At 42.8% G+C, this 23,010-nt stretch overlaps 1 protein-coding gene across 1 annotated transcript; it reads left to right on the forward strand.

The window, feature by feature from the left end:
- Positions 1-12,868: 12,868 nt before the first annotated feature.
- Positions 12,869-20,313, forward strand: EIF3F (eukaryotic translation initiation factor 3 subunit F). The gene is made up of 8 exons (XM_082629227.1): positions 12,869-13,273; positions 16,491-16,561; positions 16,803-16,882; positions 17,317-17,454; positions 18,785-18,876; positions 19,298-19,434; positions 19,563-19,676; positions 20,079-20,313. Exons 1-8 carry the CDS (start codon positions 12,892-12,894, stop codon positions 20,154-20,156), a joined length of 1,092 nt encoding a protein of 363 aa, XP_082485353.1. The 5' UTR covers positions 12,869-12,891; the 3' UTR covers positions 20,157-20,313.
- Positions 20,314-23,010: the final 2,697 nt, after the last annotated feature.

Here is a 23,010-nt window from a genome sequence, read left to right on the forward strand (position 1 = left end):
AGAATGTTGTACCTCTCAGGTATTCTCATCCTGCTACTGAACATTGTTGTGCCTTTGGCTTCTGCCTTGGCTTAGATGGTATGGACACTGCTTGCTTCTGATGGCACCCTCAGGGGACCTCCTTGCAGTGGTGTGCCTCTAGTCCCCATAATAATTTGGGGCAACACTGGACGATGCTGAGGATCTGGCTGAGCCCCTTCCATCCCCAAGCTTCATCTGGGCCTCTGAGTCACTGACCGTGGTTTCCAGTGGATAGTGCTGCAACCACAAGCAAGCTTCATGAGCTTCTCACATCACACGCCTGTGAATCTGACACCCTCTTCTTCCCAGGCCACTGCTCATGGCCTAAACTAGACCTTTGCCCATTTGAGTCTGTTCGCTAGTTTTGTCTCATAGATTTTTAAACTTTATTGATGTTTATTAAAGTTGTTATCCCAGTGTGTATCTGCAAAGCAAAGAAAGGTAACATCCTTAAAATATATTTTTAAAATCAAAATTATCCCCTAAAGGAAAGTAACCTTGCAATAACCAACCCACTCTTTTGCTTAGTATCACTTCCTGTTCCCACTCTCTTCTGCCTACATATTTTATTTTGTAGAGTTCCTCGGTGCTCCTTCCTGCTAGACTGAATGCTGCCAAATTTGAATTGAATTTTGCATAAATAAACTCTTAAAATGTTTAATATGCCTCAGTTTATCTTTTAACTGTCTAAAACAGAGTGATCCAGAAAAGTTAAAATTAAAAGAACAGACAAAACTATACCAAGCAAAATGCAAACAGAAAGCAGAAGTCATGGATCTTGTATCAGACAAAGTCAAAGGTGCATGAAAGGGCTCTAAAGGCTAAATTTCCCCATGAAGGTGTAGCAGTCATGAATACCGAGGCAACTTTGATAAAGTATAAATTACAGAAAATCAAACAAGTTGAAAGAAATGCATTAAAAATAGGAGAATTTAAGTCACCTTATGTGATATTGTGATTTATAATATAAAATATATATTTGGTCCTCATCTCTGTTTCTGGTCAATAGCTCCTAAAATCCTTGGAATTTCCTAAGAGAGTTATGTTTTATGATTTTGTTATGTTAATGAGGTGGCTGTTGGAATGCCCTTAGGTCACTTAAGGGTGGGGGCTGTTTGCCAGGGGAACCAACCCCGTGATTACAGTGTTGGGATTTTCAGTCCCACCCTAGACTTCCAAGGCGGGGGGCGGGGGGGGGAAGGGGCTGGAAGTTGAACCAATCACGAGTGGCCACTCATTTAATCAATTGTGCATATATAATGAAGTCTCCATAAAACCCCAGAAGGATGAAGTTTGGGGAGCTTCTAGGTCGGTGAACATGTAGGCATTTGGGGACAGTATTGCACCTAGAGAGGGCATGGAACCCCCTTTTACCTTACTTAGTGCAAGAGAGAAAAAATGGACAAACTTAAGGATGTAGAAAACTTCGACAGCATTAACAGTTAGGTAGAATTTACATACCTGGTAATAGAGTACTCAGTTTTGTCATTACCAAAGGATCAATCATAAAAACTGACAATACATTTGGGTGAATAGAAAATACCAATAAATTCCAAAGTAAGGGGAAAAAATCAAACTCATTAATTATCATGCAATAAAACTAGAAATTAACTTTAAAAATCGGGAAATATATAGGTCCTTCCTGGAAAGTTAAAAATTCTCAATTAAAAGACCTGTAAGTTAGAGGGATATAAACCACAATAGCTAAATACCCTGGAGACAAGGACATAGAATAAATATTTGTTAACTGTATAAACTCTAGAGCCAGACTGCCTGATTTTGAATCCCAGCTTTATTCTTACCAGTTTGTATGACTTTGGCAAATTATTTAACTTCAATTATTTAACTTCATGATAACTCAGTTTCCTCAACTGTAAAGTGGGATAGTAATAGTAGCTACCTCATATGATGGGTAGGTTGATTCTATGAGTTAATATTTACAAAGTGCTAAGACTGATGCCTGGGACACAATAAGCGTTATTGGAGTGTTTTTAGATTTAAAATGAATGAAATACCTAGGAATATATGAGATTCAGTTAAATAATACTGAGGAAAATTTACAACCTTAAGTATTTTTATCCATAAAATTAAAAGTAAGCAAGTACTTGGATTAAGCTTCTGTCTCATAAAGTTAGGGAAAAACAAACAAAGAGAGTAGCAGGAAGGAATTAACAAGGACATATGCAGAAGTAAATGAGTTAGAAAAACTGTAAAATAATATAACTAAGAAGTCAACAAAAAGCTCAACTGGATACTTTTCTGGAAAAATTAATTAACTAAAACAGATTTCAGAAGAGATAGAAAATCTAATACAGGGACTTTCCTGGTGGCACAGTGGTTAAGGATCCGCCTGCCAACACAGGTGACATGGGTTCAAGCCCTGGTCTGGGAAGATCCCACATGCCATGGAGCAACTAAACCCATGTGCCACAACTACTGAGCCTTCACTCTAGAGCTTGTGAGCCACAACTACTGAGCCTGAGTGACACAACTACTAAAGCCCACACGGGGCTTCCCTGGTGGCGCAGTGGTTGGGAATCTGCCTGCCAATGCAGGGGACAAGGGTTCGAGCCCTGGTCCGGGAAGATCCCACATGCCACGGAGCAACTAAGCCCATGTGCTACAACTACTGAGCCTACACTCTAGAGCCCGTGAGGCACAGCTACTGAAGCCTGTGTGCCACAACTACTGAAGCCCACGTGCCTAGAGCCCGTGCTCCTCAACAAGAGAGGCCACCACAATGAGAAGCCTGCGCACCACAATGGATAGTGGCCCCCGCTCGCCACAACTAGAGAAAACGCGCATGCAGCAGCGAAGACCCAATGCAGCCAAAAGTTAAATAAATGAATAAATAAATAAAAAATTTAAAAAAAGCCCACACGCCTAGAGCCTGTGCTCTGCAACAAGAGAGAAGCCACAGCAATAAGAAGGCCGTGCACCATAAAGAAGAGTAGCCCCCGCTCACCGCAAGCAGAGAAAGCCTGCTCACAGCAACGAAGACCCAAATCAGCCAAAAAATAAACAAATAAATAAAAAATTTTAAAGTAATTATTAAAAAAATAAAATCTAAGACATAAATTTCTATGTAAGAAATATAAAAAAATGTCAAAATATATGCCTCTTCAAAAATCACTAGTACCAGGTAGTTTCATGGGGGAAGTGTGTGGAAACCTTTAACCTGCAGGTCTTTTCAAACCTATTTAGGCATTCAAAAACAAGAAAAAATTCAAAGTTTTAAAGTAAGCACAACACTGATAGAAAAACCTGACAAATTGCATAGTGAGAGTAATAGACAAAAGTTATTTATGAACATCTATGCAAAAGGTTTTTTTTGTTTTGTTTTTTCCTAAAGAGTAGTTTAATCCTTTGCTTATGGAAAATCAACAGAGAGAGGCAAACCAGAAACTTCTGTTGGCAATTTCCCTTAATAGTTCATTAACACCTCTCATCCTGCTATCTTGTGACATATTAGTAGATCTGTAAATATTTAAGATATTTATAATGTGTAAATATACCATGGTACCTTGGAGTAAGACAGAAGGGGGAGGGACATGTCTAATTATGAAAGTCACGTGAGATAGCTGGTAGATATTTGTTGAGGAAGAAAAATGCCATGTTATACAAAGAAATCTTCTGCATGATATAGTGTGTTTAGACCCACATTGTAAAATATTCTTCTGTGTATTTTCTACAAGAGTCTTCTACAATGTAGAATCTATGCTAAGAACATATAATGCTCTATGCTGTTTTCATCTCTTTGCTTTAGGCTTGGGTTTGTACTTCCTCTTATCTCTCATTTTAGGAAGTAACCTGAAGCAACCAGATCTTTGTTGCTGCCAACCCTACTGAAATATTCATTTTCTTTTCTTGTAATATTTCCTTCCATTCTGCTCCATGTGCACACTTACCACAGTAGTCCTCAATTCTGTCATTTCATTGGTGCATGCTTGCAGACTTCTAGTTGTTTCACTCTGTATGACAGTCTTTAGACTCATCCACTTCTCTACAAATGACCCAGTTTCGTTCCTCTTTATGGCTGAATAATATTCCATTGTGTATATGTACCACAAACTTCTTTTTCCATTCATCTGTTGATGGGCATTTAGGTTGTTTCCATGACCTGGCTATTGTAAATAATGCTGCAATGAATATTGGGGTGAATGTGTCTTTTTGAATTATGGATTTCTCAGGGTATATGCCCAGTAGTGGGATTGCAGGGTCATATGGTAATTCTATTATTAATTTTTTAAGGAACCTCCATACTGTTCTCCATAGTGGCTATATCAATTTACATTCCCACCAATAGTGCAAGAGGGTTCCCTTTTCTCTACACCCTCTCCAGCATTTGTTGTTTGTAGATTTTCTGATGATGCCCATTCTAACTGATGTGAGGTGATATGTCATTGTAGTTTTGATTTGCATTTCTCTAATAATTAGTGATGTTGAGCAACTTTTAATGTGCTTCTTAGCCATCTGTATGTCTTCTTTGGAGAAATGTCTATTTAGGTCTTCTGCCCATTTTTGGATTGGGTTGTTTTTTTAATATTGATTATAAATTATAATCAATATAAATTATAATTAATTATAATTACATATTTTGGAGATTAATCCTTTGTCCATTTATTCATTTGCAAATATTTTCTCCCACTCTGAGGGCTGTCTTTTCATGTTGTTTGTAGTTTCCTTTGCTTTGCTAAAGCTTTTAAGTTTCATTAGGTTCCATTTGTTTATATTTGTTTTTCTTTCCATTACTCTAGGAGGTGGATCAAAAAAGGTCTTGCTGTGATTTATGTCAAAGAGTGTTCTTCCTATGTTTTCTTCTAAGAGTTTTATAATGTCTGGCCTTACATTTAGGTCTCGAATCCATTTTGAGCTTATTTTTGTGTATGGTGTTAGGGAGTGTTCTACTTTCATTCTTTTACATGTAGCTGTCCAGTTTTCCCAGCACCACTTATTGAAGAGACTGTCTGTTCTCCATTGTATATCCTTGCCTCCTTTGTCATAGATTAGTTGGCCGTAGGTGTGTGGGTTTATCTCTGGGCTTTCTATCCTGTTCCGTTGATCTATATTTCTGTTTTTGTGCCAGTACCACATTGTCTTGATTACTGTAGTTTTGTAGTATAGTCTGAAGTCAGGGAGTCTGATTCCTCCAATTCCATTTTTTTCCCTCAAGACTGATTTGGCTATTCGGGGTCTTTTGAGTCTCCAGACAAATTTTAAGATTTTTTTGTTCTAGTTCTATAAAAAATGCCATTGGTAATTTGATAGGGATTGCACTGAATCTGTAGATTGCTTTGGGTAGTAGAGTCATTTCCACAATACTGATTCTTTCAATTCAAGAACATGGTATATCTCTCCATCTGTTTGTATAATCTTTAACTTCTTTCATCAGTATCATAGTTTTCTGCATACAGGTCTTTTGTCTCCCTAGGTAGGTTTATTCTTAGGTATTTTATTCTTTTTGTTGCAATGGTAAATGGGAGAGTTTCCTTAATTTCTCTTTCAGATTTTTCATCATTAGTGTACAGGAATGCCAGAGATTCCTGTGCATTAATTTTCTATCTGGCAACTTTACCAAATTCATTGATTAGCTTTAGTAGTTTTCTGGTGGCATCTTCAGGATTCTCTATATATAGTATCATGTCATCTGCAAACAGTGACAGTTTTCCTTCTTCTTTTCCAATTTGGATTCCTTTTATCTCTTTTTCTTCTCTGATTGCCATGGCTAGGACTTCCAAAACTATGTTGAATAATAGTGGTGAGAGTGGACATCCTTGTCTTGTTCCTGGTCTTGGAGGAAATGCTTTCAGTTTTTCATCATTGAGAATGGTGTTTGCTGTGGGTTTGTTGTATATGGCCTTTACTGTGTTGATGTAGGTTCCCTCAATGCCCACTTTCTGGAGAGTTTTTATCATAAATGGGTGTTAATTTTGTCAAAAGCTTTTTCTGCATCTATTGAGATGATCATATGGTTTTTATTCTTCAGTTTGTTAACATGGTGTATCACATTGATTGATTTGCATATATTGAAGAATCCTTGCATCCCTGGGGTAAATCCCATTTGATCATGGTGTATGATCCTTTTAATGTGTTGTTGGATTCTGTTTGCTAGTATTTTGTTGAGGATTTTTGCATCTATATTCATCAGTGATATTGGTCTGTAATTTTCTTTTTTTGTGATATCTTTGTCTGGTTTTGGTATCAGGGTGCTGGTGGCCTCATAGAATGAGTTTGGGAGTGTTCCTTCCTCTGCAATTTTTTGGAAGAGTTTGAAAAGGATGGGTGTTAGCTCTTCTCTAAATGTTTGATAGAATTCACCTGTAAAACCACCTGGTCCTGGACTTTTGTTTGTTGGAAGATTTTTTATCACAGTTTCAATTTCATTACTTGTGATTGGTCTGTTCATATTTTCTATTTCTTCCTGGTTCAGTCTTGGAAGGGTATACCTTTCCTAGAATTTGTCCATTTCTTTCAATTGTCCATTTTATTGGCATATAGTTGCTTGTAGTAATCCCTCATGATCCTTTGTATTTCTGCAGTGTCAGTTGTTCTCCTTTTTCATTTCTAATTCTGTTGATTTGAGTCTTCTCCCTTTTTTTTCTTGATGAGTCTGGCTAATGGTTTATTAATTTTGTTTATCTACTCAAAGAACCAGCTTTTAGTTTTATTGATCTTTGTTATTGTTTCCTTCATTTCTTTTTCATTTATTTCTGATCTGATCTTTATGATTTCTTTCCTTCTGCTAACTTTGTGGTTTTCTTGTTCTTTCTCTAATTGCTTTAGGTGTAAGATTAAGTTGTTTATCTGAGATGTTTCTTGTTTCCTGAGGTAGGATTGTATTGCTATAAACTTCCCACTTAGAACTGCTTTTGCTGCATCCCATCGGTTTTGGGCCGTTGTGTTTTCATTGTCATTTGTTTCTAGGTAATTTTTGATTTCCTCCTTGATTTCTTCAGTGATCTCTTGGTTCCTTAGTAGCGTATTGTTTAGCCTCCATGTGTTTGTATTTTTACAGTTTTTTTTTCTGTAATTGATATCTAGTCTCATAGCATTGTGGTCGGAAAAGATACTTGATACGATTTCAATTATCTTAAATTTACCAAGGCTTGATTTGTGACCCAAGATATGATCTATCCTGGAGAATGTTCCATGAACACTTGAGAAGAAAGTGTATTCTGTTGTTTTTGGATGGAATGTCCTTTAAATATCAATGAAGTCCATCTTGTTTAATGTGTCATTTAAAGCTTGTGTTTCCTTATTTATTTTCATTTTGGATGATCTGTCCATTGGTGAAAGTGGGGTGTTAAAGTCCCCTACTATGAATGTGTTACTGTCGATTTCCCCTTTTATGGCTGTTAGTATTTGCCTTATGTATTGAGGTGCTCCTATGTTGGGTGCATAAATATTTACAATTGTTATATCTTCTTCTTGGATCGATCCCTTGCTCATTATGTAGTGTCCTTCTTTGTCTCTTCTAATAGTCTTTATTTTAAAGTCTATTTTGTTTGGTATGAGAATTGCTACTCCAGCTTTCTTTTGATTTCCATTTGCATGGAATATCTTTTTTCATCCCCTCACTTTCAGTCTATATGTGTCTCTAGGTCTGAAGTGGTTCTCTTGGAGACCACACATATATGGGTCTTGTTTTTGTATCTATTCAGCAAGCCTGTGTCTTTTGGTTGGAGCATTTAATCCATTCACATTTAAGGTAATTATCCATATGTATGTTCCTATTACCATTTTCTTAATTGTTTTGTGTTTGTTTTTGTAGGTCATTTTCTTCTCTTGTGTTTCCCACTTAGAGAAGTTCCTTTAGCATTTGTTGTAGATCTGGTTTGGTGGTGCTGAATTCTCTATCTTTTGCTTGTCTGTAAAGCCTTTGATTTCTCCATTGAATCTGAATGACATCCTTGCCAAGTAGAGTAATCTTGGTTGTAGGTTCTTCCCTTTCATCACTTTAAATATGTCATGCCACTCCCTTCTGGCTTGTAGAGTTTCTGCTGAGAAATCAGCTGTTAACCTTATGGGAGTTCCCTTGTATGTTACTTGTCATTTTTCCCTTGTTGCTTTCAATAATTTTCCTTTGTCTTTAATTTTTGCCAATTTGATTACTATATGTCTTGGTGTGTTTCTCTTTGGGTTTATCCTGTATGGGACTCTCTGTGCTTCCTGGACTTGGGCGGCTATTTCCTTTCCCATGTTAGGGAAGTTTTCGACTATAATCTCTTCAAATATGTTCTCTGGTCCTTTCTCTCTGTCTTCTCCTTCTCGTACCCTTATAATGCAAATGTTGTTGCGTTTAATGTTGCCCCAGAGGTCTCTTATGCTGTCTTCATTTTTTCTCATTCTTTTTTCTTTATTATATTCCTCAGCAATGAATTCCACCATTCTGTCTTCCAGGTCACTTATCCGTTCTTATGCCTCAGTTATTCTGCTATTGATTCCTTCTAGTGTATTCTTCATTTCAGTTATTGTACTGTTCATCTCTGTCTGTTCTTTAATTCTTCTAGGTCTTTGTTAAACATTTCTTGCATCTTCTCGATCTTTGCCTCTATTCTTTTCCCGAGGTCCTGGATCCTCTTCACTATCATTATTCTGAATTCTTTTTCTGGAAGGTTGCCTAACTGCCCTTCATTTAGTTGTTTTTCTGGGGTTTTATCTTGTTCCTTCATCTGGTACATAGCCCTCTGCCTTTTCATCTTGTCTATCTTCCTGTGAATGTGGTTTTTGTTGCACAGGCTGCAGGATTGTAGTTCTTCTTGCTTCTGCAGTCTGCCCTCTGGTGGATGAGGCTGTCTAAGAGGCTTGTGCAAGTTTCCTGATGGGAGGAACTGGTGGTGGGTAGAGGTGGGTGTTGGTCTGGAAGGCAGAGCTCAGTAAAACTTTAATCCGCTTGTCTGCTGATGGATGGGGCTGGGTTCCCTCCCTTTTGGTTGTTTGGCCTGAGGTGACCCAACACTGGAGCCTACCCGGGCTCTTTGGTGGGAGTAATGGCTGACTCTGGGAGGGCTCACGCCAAGGAGTACTTCCCAGAACTTCTGCTACCAGTGTCCTTGTCCTCACGGTGAGACACAGCCACCTGCTGCCTCTGCAGGAGACCCTCCAACACTAGCAGGTAGGTCTGGTTCAGTCTCCTATGGCATCACTGCTTCTTCCCCTGGGTCCCGATGTGCACACTACTTTGTGTGTACCCTCCAAGAGTGGAGTCTCTGTTTCCCCCGGTCCTGTTGAAGTCCTGCAATCAAATCCCGCTAGCCTTCAAAGTCTGATTCTCTAGGAATTCCTCTTCCCGTTGCCGGACCCTTAGGTTGGGAAGCCTGACGTGGGGCTCAGAACCTTCACTCCAGTGGTTGGACTTCTGTGGTATAAGTGTTCTCTAGGTTGTAAGTCACCCACCCAGCAGTTATGGGATTTGATTTTATTGTGATTGTGCCCCTCCTACCATCTCACTGTGGCTTCTTCATTGTCTTTGGATGTGGGGTATCTTTTTTGGTGAGTTCCAGTGTCTTCCTGTCGATGACTGTTCAGCAGTTAATTGTGATTCCGATTCTTGCTCTCACAAGAGGGAGTGAGAGCAACTCCTTCTACTCCACCATCTTGAACCAATCTTCGATGCAAAAGTTTTAAATTAAAATTTTAACTAAATTAAAAGAATAACATAATGACTGAATGATATTTATTGCAGGAAAACAATGATGGTTTAAAATAAGGAAACCTAGTAAAGTGACTTATTAGTAAATCCAAGAAGAAAAGTTATATGATCATTTTCATAGATGCTGATGGACATATGATAGAATTCAATGCTCAGTTCTGTTTAAAACATGCCCCCCCCAAAAAAACATGCCCCCACAGAGGAATCAATGAATACTTCCTTAAACTGAAAACATTTTCTCTGTTTATCTAGTTAAATATTTTATCCCAAAAGCCAACGATTTACTTAAGAGGGAAACATATGTGACATTTCTGCCAGTAATTAAAATAGAATTAGAGGTATTAAGCAATGCAAAATATTACAGCTGTAAGTGATGGAAAGGAAGAGACAAAATTTACTTTTTTTGATGGTTGTGAAAACCCTGGTTCCTGGAAAACCCAACGAAGAGGCTATTTATACCTATCTTTTTTCTCTTACTCTTCACCCTAGCAAGGCTCAGTGCTGCCCACATTTTACTTCTTGGGACATTTTACCAATGGTGAAAAGCATTTCTGCAGTGAGGAGGCAGAATTAATTTTCCTAAATCAAGATGGTGAGGGGATTGAAGCAGAACTCAGTCAGAACTTTTTTGTCCATCTAAAATAAGTAAAAATAGGGCTTCCCTGGTGGCTCAGTGGTTAAGAATCAGCCTGCCAATGCAGGGGACACGGGTTCGAGCCCTGGTCCAGGAAGATCCCACATGCCGTGGAGCAACTAAGCCCGTGTGCCACAACTACTGAGCCTGCACTCTAGAGCCCTCTAGCCACAACTACTGAACCCGTGTGCCACAACTACTGAGCCTGCGCTCTAGAGCCCGCAAGCCACAACTACTGAGCCCATGTGCCAGAACTACTGAGCCTGTGCTCTAGAGCCCGTGAGCCACAACTACTGAGCCTGTGTGCCACAATTACTGAGCCTGTGCTCTAGAACCCACGAGCTGCAACTACTGAGCCCACGTGCCACAACTACGGAAGCCCATGCACCTAGAGCCCGTGGTCCACAACAAGAGAAGCCACCTCAATGAGAAGCCTGTTCACCACAACAAAGAGTAGCCCCCACTCGCCACAACTAGAGAAAGCCCGTGCGCAGTAATGAAGACCCAACACAGCCAAAAATATATAAATAAATAAATAAAATGAGTAAAAGTAAAAGGAAAGAACCAAAGAAGGGCCAAACATTCAGAGATTCTCTATTAGGTAAAAAATTGTTGGGTACTATTGTGTGCAAAAGGGTAGTCAGCGTTTGTTCAAGAGTAGGATTCCTAAAGTCATAATTTCAGAAAAGGTCAGATGACAAGGGCGACTTAGTTGGGGTGGAGAGGAAAATGATTTAAAAAAGGGGAGGAGGTGAAGAAGGTGAGAGGTCAGCTTGCTGAACAATGTAAGAAAACTCTCTTGTTAACTTTCATATTTTTCGTGCTTATGTCAATGGTCACCTTCGCCTACTTATTATTTCAAACTTCCTACCTTTCCCGGAACTTCCATTTTATTTCTCCTTTCATTTTTAAGCAGCTACTTACTGGTGAAGTTTCCCTCATTTTCCCAGACCTCTCTGATCTTCTATAACACACTATCTATAATCACTGAGCACAGACAACATGCCAGGCACCATACCAAGCCTCAAGATCAGCACAATACACAGAATCACCCTACAAGGTAGAAACTACTATTATTCTCTTTAAATAGATGAAGACACAGAATGATAGAAAAGTTGAATAAAATACTTAAGGTCACCGTTTTGTAAATCTTGGGTGAGTATTCAAATCCAACTTATTGATTAATGCTAATTCTGTACTTGACTTATCTTCCCCATGGAAATAGACATCTTGTCAGGAAGGTCTAAGTCTTGATTTATTTTTATATTCCCCATTGAACCTATTTTGATACCTTAAGCATAGTAGTCACTCAATTCATGTTTATTTGAGTAAATGATTAAGCTAAATCATCTAGCTAGTTTCTTATCTTTTTCTCTCCTTACTAAAAATTATTTTTTTTCTTGGTAAATGTGTGAAATTGATAGAAAGGGAGAAGCTTTTCTTTTAAAAGTTTAAAGCGTTTGTTTTTCAGTTGTGGGAACATCTTTTTTTTTTTTTTTTGCGGTACGCGGGCCTCGCACTGCTGTGGCCTCTCCCGTTGCGGAGCACAGGCTCCGAACGCGCAGGCTCAGCGGCCATGGCTCACGAGCCCAGCCGCTCCGCGGCATGTGGGATCTTCCCGGACCGGGGCATGAACCCGTGTCCCCTGCATCGGCAGGCGGACTCCCAACCACTGCAGCGTGATGCTTTTAAAACTGAAAGCATGACCCTCCCGGCTCAAAACTCCATCTGACTCAGACTAAAACTCAAAGTCCTTACATGGCCTGGGAAGTCCTTAATGATCTGCTCCCCAAGCCCTATGGAGAGGTCCATGTCCTGCTACTCCCCGCCTTGATCCTAACACTCCAGCCATGAAATAGCCTCAAACACACCAGGCCTGCTCCTGCCTTAAGGCCTTTGCACTCTGTTCCCTCTACCTGGAGGCTCTTCCCCCCAATAATGGTCATACCCCTCGTCTCCTTTAAATCCACTCAAATCTCACATTCCCATTTTGACCTGCTCTAACTCCTCGCGACTCCTGATTTCCTCCTTATTTTCAGCTACTTTTTCCTTTTTCATAGCACTTATCACCTAATACATTCTATAATGTACTTATCTGTCTCTCTCCAGTAGAATGTATACTTTTCAAGGACAGTGATCTTTGTTTTGTTCACTGATATATCCCAAGCTCCAAAAGAGCATCTGGCACATATTCAAATTGTTGAATGAATGACTCACTGCATTGACACCTTAGGATGCTGTCAAGAACAAAGTCCTTTAAAAGGCACCTTGATGTCGATTATCCCATTGAAGTACCAATTGAGACCCTTGCGCCACTCTCTGGCTCCATCTGGTGGCAGCTGTTTCTCTCCTCTCAGTGCGGTTTCAAGTTTACTCGGAACTACTTAGCTCGTTTCTCACTGAGTGCGCATCGGACCGAAATCAAAGAGCACAAACTCAGAGCAGAAAATTGTAGCCGTGAGTAGCATCATCAGAAACCAATAAGCACAAAGATCTAGTTCACGTGGTGCAGGTTCAGCCTATCGTGCTCCTAATCTTTGTCAACTCACTCCCTTCCGCGCCTCGCTCCTTCCTTCTCGACAAGATGGCCACACCGGCGGTACCGCCGAGCGCGCCTCCCGCCACCCCAACCGAAACCCCTTCTGCGGCCTCAGAACCGGCCCCGGCTCCAGCCCCAGCCTCAGCCTCAGCGCCGGCTCTAGCGCCGGTTCCAGCTCCAACGCCGGCTCCAGCCTCATCCTCAGACCCGGCGGCAGCAGCGGCTACGACCGCGGCTCCGGGCCAGACCCCGGCCTCAGCGCCAGCCCCAGCGCAGACCCCGGCACAGTCACTGCCTGGCCCGGCTCTCCCAGGCCCCTTCCCTGGCGGCCGCGTGGTCCGGCTGCACCCGGTCATTTTGGCCTCCATCGTGGACAGCTACGAGCGACGCAACGAGGGCGCTGCCCGAGTCATCGGGACCCTGCTGGGTGAGTGGTCAGAGAGAATTGACGTTCTCTTCTACTTCCCACCTCCCGTTTATCTTGTTCCCCTCACTTCCCACCCCCATTGTAGTTATTTATTGACTAAATACTGTGTGCCAAGTGATTTACATTTTATCTTTAATCTTCCCAGTAGCATTTCACGTCAAGTATGACTAGTCCCAATCTACGAAAAATGAATTCAAACTCTGACTAGGACGTCAAAAACCTTTGACTCCCTGAGACCACTGACCACGTTTTCCCCCCTTATCTACTGGTAAATGTCTTTATTTTCCAGATGTTAAAAGAGAAGTTTTTCCTAACCATTTGGCATTGGAGTGGGGACAACTGTAAAAAGATATCCCTCTCACCAAGTAAACCGGTTTGGCATGAACCCATTTAGGGTTTCAGTAATATTCTGCTTTCCTAAACGCCTAAGCCTGAGCCTCTGTTCCTCAGTCTCCCTCATATTAGTCCCCAGTGAGATATGGACCCCATTCCCCCAGTGCAGTCTCTGATTCTCCATTTGGACACAGACAATTGTATTATCTATTATTTGTATTAACGTGCACATGGAGGAATAACCTTTTCCCTGCCCGTGTTCCAAATTTGGGAAATTGATATTTTATGTTACAGTAAAATTGAGAAACCTTAAAGAGGGATTTCTGACAATATACCCCTTTCTCTAGGGACTGCTGGTCCCATCAAATTAATTTGCACTCCATCTTGGTCACAGAATTTGGACACTTTTGTGAATCCAATTTAGTCGCACGTATCGTTTCTCTTTCTTACCCTTGAACGTGTAATAGTTTCCATCGTAGAAGACAATTGGTGTATTGCGAAGAGGATGATAGTTGTTGGCAGACTCCGGCACATATTAGCTAAGTCTGTTTCCTTCAGGGCCTACTTTAGATTTATTCTGTGAGAACTAAATTATCACAGAAGGCATCTAACTGTGCTGGCACAGACTAGGTACAAAACAGCTGTTGGTTGCCATCTTCCACCACATCAGGCACCCTCCTGACACAGACACACATTGTCTCCCTCTTTATCTTTGAGGGTGTCGCATTTTACAGAAACTTCAGTTGATCCGTTATCTTTCTAGCATTGCCATAGTTGTCTCAGATCAAGCCTTTGTATTCTCTTTGCCTGTTCTCCCTTATTTTATCCTTTAAGTTTCACTCATCTTCCAGGTTCCCAGGAAAAGCTTTCACTCTCAGTCCTTCATCCCATATCCCCACCCTCACCCCTATTCTTAACCTTCCAAAGTACGCTGTCATTCTGTGACTGCCCTGCTTTGAGCCTCTGTAGTAAATGGTTCTTGCGTCACTGACTTGGCACTCGACAAATACTAGCTTGCTCTTTCAGCTGCACTGTCAAATTTTCCAAACTCACTAGAGCTATTTAACGAAATAAACAATTTTCCACCCTAGGTTTGTGCTAAGTGCCCCCAAATATTTGTGACCCTAGTTAGAACAACTGTAATCTAGATTTTTCAGATCCTCTTTCAGAATGGAGTCATGGTACAAGGCTAGGTGTTACAGAGGCATTGCTTACTGAAGAATGAAGCATAGATTCTGCTTGCTAGGAACTTAGAAATTTTCAGTTAGAAATCAATTCATGAGACATATTCCATTTGGTTAAATGAAATCAGTGGTGCCTTTTATGTACCGTAAAACTATTAGGTACTTAGAATTCAAAGTTTGATCAAACAAGCTCTACTCTTAACCTTAAATTCAAGATGAAGATGTACCTTTATATGCAAATAATTAGCATATAATGTGATAAATGCTCTAGTAGAAGGGTGTTATGGTGGCATGCAAATACAGAAGACTTAACTATTTCAGATTCTTGAAGTGGTCAAGTCTGTTGACAAGGGGTCGAATAGGATAAAGAGTATGTATCCACACTCCTGTATATAAAATGAAGAACAAGGGCTTGCTGTATAGCACAGGGAACTGTACTCGATATCTTTTTTTTTAATTTATTTACTTGTTTATTTATGGCTGCGTTGGGTCTAATTTGCTGCGCGCGGGCTTTCTCTGGTTGTGGCGAGTGGGGGCTGCTCTTCGTTGCAGTGTGTGGGCTTCTCACTGTGGTGGCTTCTCTTGTTACGGAGCACAGGCTGTAGATGCGAGGGCTTCAGTAGTTGTGGCTCATGGGCTCTAGAGCGCAGGCTCACTAGTTGTGGCGCTCGGGCTTAGTTGCTCCGCGGCACATGGGATCTTCCCGGACCAGGGATCGAACCCATGTCCGCTGCATTGGCAGGCAGATTCTTAACCACTGCACCACCAGGGAAGTCCTCCATATCTTGTAATAACAAAATGGAAAAGGATCTGAAAAAGAATATATATGTGTGTGTATGTGTATACATACATAACTGAATCACTTTTCTGTACACATGTAACATTGTAAATCGACTATACTTCAATTTAAAAAAAGAAGTATGTATCCATTTGGTTTGGGGGCATAGTTTCAGCTAAGGGGGCAGAAACCATAGTGAAGTGGAATTAAACAGATGCTTATGGGTATAGGCAACATTGTGGTCTGTGGTGGAGAGGGAAGCACTTGAAGCCTGGGTGGGCAGTGCCAGTAGATGAGAAAAAAAAATGGAGAGGTCAAGGGACCAGCAGTCTTAGTGAGGACAAGAAACAAATGTAGCTAGAGTAAAAGTATCATCAGAACTAGAAGAATAAAAGTTTGTGGTATGATGTTTAAGGTTCACAGGGAGAAGGTTTCTGGTTGATGGTAGGGTCAAGGTTATGACTGTGGGACCACGGCTGAAGGGAGGTACAGGGGAAACGCCCTAAAATTGTGCCCTCAGGATAGGCTACTATGTGAGTGGTCTCTATAGACATGATTAGAATCTTCAGGGAGCTCTGCAGATGAAATTATATTAAGGAGAAAGTCTGGAGGCTGAAAAATGAAGGTCACATAGTGAAGATCTGGAGTAGGACTGGTAGCAGGAAGTGACAGACAGGCAAAAGGAGACCTTGTGAAGTAAGAATAGACCCTGTTTGCTGATAGTTAAAGAAGAGACTTGGAGATTACTCCAGAGTTTCATTTCTCTGGAAAATCCTGTCTCCATGGGTGCTCCTGGCTGAACTTGGAGCTTATGCGCCCAGTTTGGGTTTTTGTTTCCTTGACTTTGAGGAGACCTCTTGAAAGCATTTGGGACAGTTGGGAGCCCAAGGCTTTATAACACATGGACAATACTCTCTCACAGGAACCGTGGACAAGCACTCAGTGGAAGTCACCAACTGCTTTTCAGTGCCGCACAACGAGTCAGAAGATGAGGTGAGTGGGAATTTGAGACCCCCGTGTGGTTTGTAGCTCCTCATTTGCTGGACTCTTCGTGAGGCCCCTCCTGCGCCACAGTGTGTTGTGCTCATAACTAGAGCTGCAGTGAAAGAGCTTCGTTCCCATTTGTACATATTTCCCGGGCCTCTTCTGTCTGTTGGGAGTGGCCTCTTGTCCTGTTTATCCATTTGCTGTGGACTTCTGGCTTCTTAGCTTCCTTTCCTGCCTTCCTTCTCAGGTGGCTGTTGACATGGAATTTGCTAAGAACATGTATGAACTGCACAAGAAAGTCTCTCCAAATGAGCTCATCCTGGGCTGGTAAGTTGGGACCAGGGGATGGAAAGTCGCAGTGGTTGATGGCCAACATCTTTTGTCACCTGACCAGGTATCGTACACCCTCTTTTGGAGACAGAGTATTGAAAGTGTATTATCTCAAGGAGCTGTGAATTCAGTGTGTTTTGCTGGCGGTTCTGATCCTGTGAGGCCAAGAATACTTATTTTGGACTGCAGCTTTTACTGAGCAAGTCTTTTTTGCCTTGCTGGTGACTTAGAATTTTCAGGAGCTCTAAGGCAGCCTTTATTTGATTTGATACAGTTTTCAGTGTGCCTATTTTTTTGGCATGTGTTGTCCCTGGGGGTATAACTACACCCCGACTAGGGGTGCTGGGTACCCAGAGACACCCATGCCACCATCCTGTTTGGTATTGTTGTCGCACGTAGACATGAGTCCACAGCTGTGTTCCATTTTCCAGGTATGCTACAGGCCATGACATCACAGAGCACTCAGTGCTGATCCACGAGTACTACAGCCGGGAAGCCCCCAACCCCATTCACCTCACAGTGGACACGAGCCTCCAGAATGGCCGCATGAGCATTAAGGCCTACGTCAGGTGACCAGAGTCTTGGGCGACAAGGGCATGAAAAGCTACCTCATTCATACTGTGCCTGGATGCCACCCCCCGCCTCCACCCCACGCAGGTGTCATCCTTCAGTGTGCAGCTCGCTGCCTAAGGAAGCCCCTTCCTCACTTTCAGGAGTTATCACTGGAGAGGTTTTATTCCAAAACAAACTCTGTCCCTGAAATTTCCCCTCACTGATCCTTGCCTACCCAAATTTCTGCTCATTGCTCATAACCAGTTTCAAAGGGCAGCCCTTTAGGTATTTGAGCAAGCTCGTTTTTCCTGTCATCTTTTCTAGAAGTTAACTGTTATACAACTCCTACGGCCGGTCCTCACACAGTGTTCTGGTCATGATTTCTTCTCCACATTCACTGATTTTCTGAGTTGCCCTTCAGTTTGTCGTTATCACTAAAACTGCACAGGACACAGGGCGGTACAGATTAAAGAATGGCTGTCCTTGTTTTGAACATGTCTTTTAACCTGGGATAAAGTACAGTTTGGATGACAGTAACATTACCCTGTTGGCACATTAAGCAGCTAGAATGCTGGTTGGTGGGAGATACTGGGAAAGGCTCTAGAGGCATGCCGAAGACGGGGTGGCTGTAGGAGTTGGAAGGATTATATTTTCTGCTTAGAATGAAGCCCTTTGTTAGCACATCTCTTACTTTAACTTTGTGCCATTTTTGTGTCTGACACTGAAGTGACCAGTTACCTAGTACGTGGTAGGACAGAGATGGTGGATGTCACGTCCTCGTGGGCCAGTTGGTGTACCACTAACCTATAGCTGTTGCGTGATTTCTTAGCCTTTCCAGGTATTTCAGACTCCTCAAGATCCAGTGAAAGTATAGTTGACATAGTAAAGGCAGTCATCTTTACTAAGATGACTTACAGCACCCAGTCTGATCTTGATGGGCCAGAGTCAACTTTTTTTCATCAGTGCTGATGAGTAACTTGGTCCCAGAGAAGACCTGTCCTGTCACTTCTTTCTGTGAGGAAGGATGTCTAGGCAGCTAGTTCCACAGGGAAATCCAGTGTCCTGTCCTCAACACTGAGATTTCAGTGTGTGAAGTAATTCTCTATAAAGGGTCCAGGCCCGGTCCAAAAGCTGAGTCCCTTCTCTCAGGCCAAGGGTTTGGTGTGTGGAATGAGCTAAGGGAAGAAAGTGACTTGTTCCCTTTAGCCCTCTGGGCTTCAAGTGGCCCAGCTTTCTTCTTTCAGAACCTTGGAAGCCATACTCTTGGTATGACTGCTTTCCCAGCCTGAACTAGACATGAAACCCCCTCCCAAGTCCTTCTGTTAACCTTGGCTTTTCTCTCCCCAGCACTTTAATGGGTGTTCCTGGGAGGACCATGGGGGTGATGTTCACCCCTCTGACAGTGAAATATGCATATTATGACACTGAACGCATTGGAGGTGAGTGACTTGCCCATACCCGCTTTCTAGGTCTTGGGCATTTTTCCGGGGAGGGGGTTTCTGTTCTGTAACAAGGATGGAGGGCCTTGGGTGTGTTAAGAGGAACAGTTGATGTAAGGTTTGTGATGACTAGAAGTCATTCTTCAGTAGAAATGGGATTCAAGGAATTATTTGTGAAATTGTTAGAGGTGGGAAATCATCACCACCAGAGGCTACACGGCCATTCATATGAGACCAGAACCAGTGATTAGCATACTGGGTGTAGGAGTTGAACTCTCTCCAGAGAAAGAAAAGCTAATAAGGGCAGGGCAGGGGGGTTTGGGGAAGCTGACTCAGTCCAAGGGGAGGTGGTTAGAGATCTCTTTCCCGATGGGATGACTGAATTCTCTGTGTCACTTCTACCCCCAACCCGCTGCCACAGTTGACCTGATCATGAAGACCTGTTTTAGCCCCAACCGGGTAATTGGCCTCTCCAGTGACTTGCAGCAAGTGGGAGGGGCATCGGCCCGCATCCAGGATGCCCTCAGCACAGTGTTGCAGTATGCGGAGGACGTGCTGGTGAGGAGTGGAGGGGAAAGGAAGGAGGAGGGCGTGATCTCCCCTCTGAGATGGCTGGGGATGTGCTGGTGAAGTGACAGTCTCGGTGGTGAGAATTAACTGTTCCTCGTTGACTCTTTGGTGCTCAGTCTGGAAAGGTGTCAGCTGACAATACCGTGGGCCGCTTCTTGATGAGTCTGGTTAACCAAGTACCCAAAATAGTTCCTGAGGACTTCGAGACCATGCTCAACAGCAACATCAACGTGAGTGCCATCCCTGGGCTTCTGGGAGCCTGTGCCTTCCCCCACCTCAGCCATACACCTGTGGAGGGGGTTGGGAAAGGTGACCTGGAGTGGATAGAGGAAACAAGGCTCCGCCTTTGGCCCCCTGGCAGTCCAGGCTCAGGGGAAGAGAGCACAGGTGCTCCGAGATTCCCCTCCTGCTGTTTCCTTGCTTCCTGTGGCTTAGGTGTATCAGTAGAGATGACAAAGTGTTCTCAGGCATTTCCTTCCTGTCTTCCACCTTCACTCTTGCTCAGCCTCTCCCAGCTCTTTGTTTATCCAGGACTGCCCTCACCCAGTGTCCATCATACAGCTGGCCAAGACCAGCCTTTCTGCTCACTCTTTACCCAGCCCCTCACTCATCCTGGATTCCTTCTCTTCCAGGACCTGCTGATGGTGACCTACCTGGCCAATCTCACGCAGTCACAAATTGCCCTCAATGAGAAACTTGTGAACCTGTGAATGGTCCGCAAGCAGCCCTCCTACCAGGCTGGGCCCCAGCCAACCCTGGGACTCAGAATGGAGTGAAGGAGAAATGGTTTCTTTGTGGTTTGAGTCACACTGAGTCAGTCAACTGCTTGTGACTGTAAATAAACATAGCCTACCTTTTGTAAATGAATTCCATATTATGTGAGTTTACCTCTGGGTGTAAGGGAGAAGACAGTTCTGGAGCTCACACAGAAACCAGGAAGTGAGTACCCTGGTGGAAGTTGGTTGTGTGTGTGGCCTCACTCGTCTTCAGTTGTCGCACCCACAGCCCAGGCTGCTTTAGCTGCTTCTGACCTGAGACCAGATAGCCTTCTCAGCAACCTGGTGGTACAGGGGCACTTGCTCCCCACTCTTTTGCCTACGTTCAGAGCAAACTATCTCCCCCCAAAATGACTTTTACCACTTTTCTTCCATAGCATCTTAAATGGATGGCAGTGCAGAGAGTTGCTTTGTGCAGTTTGAAGTACCTGGAGGTGTGCTAGTGAAGGGAGAGAGGTGGGAGAGAAGGGAAGGAGTGGATACAGACCTCTGTCCTGAGACCCATGAGTGTGTGCTGGTGGAAAGACAGCCTTCTCTGTGGTGAGGATAACTGTGCTTTACCACATTTTTTCCTTTGATTTTCAACCTGGAAAGGTGTCCACTGACAGTACCGTTGAACCATTTCTTGATGGGTTATGTGGTTTCCACAGGAAATGAAGATGAGAATCTATGGAGGGAAAATAATTAAGAGACTTGGGTACTTAACCGGAACTGAAAGAGTAAAGGGTGTGGTCAGTGTTTTAAAGCACCTGAATCATAGGACAGAGCTGTTTGCCATGTGGTCCAGGGAGGTAGGATTAAGATATGTAGGTTGTTTCCCTCCATTTTGGTAAGGAAAACAGAAAAGTGAATCATCAGTTGAAAAACAGTAGAAAGTCAGTACTGGGTCTAACATTTTTTGAGCTCTTACTATGTTTGGGGGCAGTTTTAATTATCTTTATATCGCAAAAGGAGCTAGCATTCAGAGGAGTTGAGTATGTTGCTTGAGGCGACACAGTAAGTGATGAAACGGTATGAATCCAGGTCTGGATTTTTTTTCATGTGCCACCCTCTGCTTCACAGTTTAGCGGCCCGATGAAATACTCTAATAATGCAAAAATGCAACATAACAGGAATATATAAGGATTGACCAGCTCTGTCAGAGAGAGTCTGCCTAGGATATGATATCCGAGCTGGTGTTTTTTGTTTTTAAACCAGGAAATCAGGAAAGGGTGATCGGGACAGAGGAAATAGATGTTAAAAAGCTTAACCTGTTCAGAACCTAAGGAGACGTATGCAGGAGCCAGACTGTAAGGCCCTCAGCCTGTGGAGGTTGGATTTTTATCCTGGAATTCGGTGGGGAAAGCACTGGATAATTTTAAGCAGACTTAAGCAGATATGGATTTCAGGAAGATCACCCAGTACTGGTATAGAGGAAGGAGGGAAAGGGAGAAAAACAGAAGGCAGGGAGACAGAGAGTCGCTGTGATTGTTGAGAGGTGATGAGAGCCCAGGCTAAGGCAGGGGCAGTGGGGTTGGTAACGGAGACTTGGATTCAGGGAGACTTGGAGTCTGGTTGACATCTGGATGGTGAGGGATGGGATGAGTCTAGGATGTTGCCTGGTTTCTGATAAAGGTGATTGAAAGGGTAGTGGTATATGGAAACCCTGGCTACTCAAGAGTGGTGGAAGCTGAGGATACAGAGAGCTGTGTCCAGAGTTAAGGTTACAGGGGTCGTTTGCCAAATGAAGTTTTAAATGCAAATAAATAATTGTGACTTATTTGGTAAACTGTGGGACCGCAGCAGGTCTTTTGAGGAAAGGCTGAAGAATTCAAGTTACCTGTTTGCTTATGTTAATACTTACCAAATGCTAACCAGTGTGCTAAGCAAAAGGTCCTGGTGCCTGCTTAGAAACTATGGGAGGGACAGACAAGTAAAGAGACCATCACCTTGGGAATCACAAGGTGTTATAGGTCATGGAAAGCTTCCAGTTAGGGAATGAAACCTAAGCTGGACTTGAAGAATGAGAAAGAGACAAAAAGAAGAGAGAGGAAAATAAGGCATTCTATGCACAGAAAATAGGGTGTGCAAAGGCTCTGTCACCAGTGTCACTTCATCGTTGCCCACTCCTGTCTGTGGAGACGTTCATAAGGCAGGGACACTCTGTGCCTAAAAGGATGCTGGCTTTTTCCCCCAGCCTTTGCTTATATGTGCACAAGTTTGTCTTTCCTATAAAATGTGTGTTCACACGTTCTCTTTGTATGTGGTGTGCCTGTGCGGAGAACACTGCAGGGTGTGTCTGGGCACGACATCTGGTAACTAACTGGTCCCTCCTCTGACGCCTCCCCCCACAACCGTTCCATTCCCCAGGGTTCTGGCCTGGGTCCTCTGCCTGGAGGAGCTCAGGGAAGCCTGGGACTGATTACTGCCTGTGTGTTAAAGATGCCCAGGCTCCAGCTCTGGCCCAAATTCAGAACTGGTTTCCTGATTCCAGACTAGTTAAATGAACACCATATCTCTCACCTGGATGTCTCAGAAGCATCTTAAATTCAGCACTTTTCGTATTGAATTGATTGTCTCTTCCTCACCCACAAATCACTTCCTCAGGTGATGATGCAACCATGTCCCCAGCTGTCAAAGCCAGAAACCTTGGATGAATCCTCGATTCCTCCTCCCCCCATCACGCCTCAACCAGTTTATCACAGCTCTGCCATCACTCTTGCCCTCTGTGATATAATAAGAAATACATATTTTCACCCACGTTCCTAGGTTCCTGGCATGCAGCTCTTAAACTCTTTGGAATTTCGTA

The sequence above is a fragment of the Mesoplodon mirus genome (genome assembly GCF_964341445.2).
Source record: "Mesoplodon mirus genome assembly, chromosome: 7".
Lineage (NCBI taxonomy): Eukaryota > Metazoa > Chordata > Mammalia > Artiodactyla > Ziphiidae > Mesoplodon > Mesoplodon mirus.

Excerpts from the sequence above, each read along its gene's own strand:
- EIF3F (XM_082629227.1), top strand. The coding sequence starts at position 12,892 with ATGGCCACACCGGCGGTACCGCCGAGCGCGCCTCCCGCCACCCCAACC. Across the intron at positions 16,883-17,316 it reads AATGAGCTCATCCTGGGCTG|GTATGCTACAGGCCATGACA; the intron begins GTAAGTTGGGAC and ends TCCATTTTCCAG. Across the intron at positions 18,877-19,297 it reads TGACACTGAACGCATTGGAG|TTGACCTGATCATGAAGACC; the intron begins GTGAGTGACTTG and ends CCGCTGCCACAG.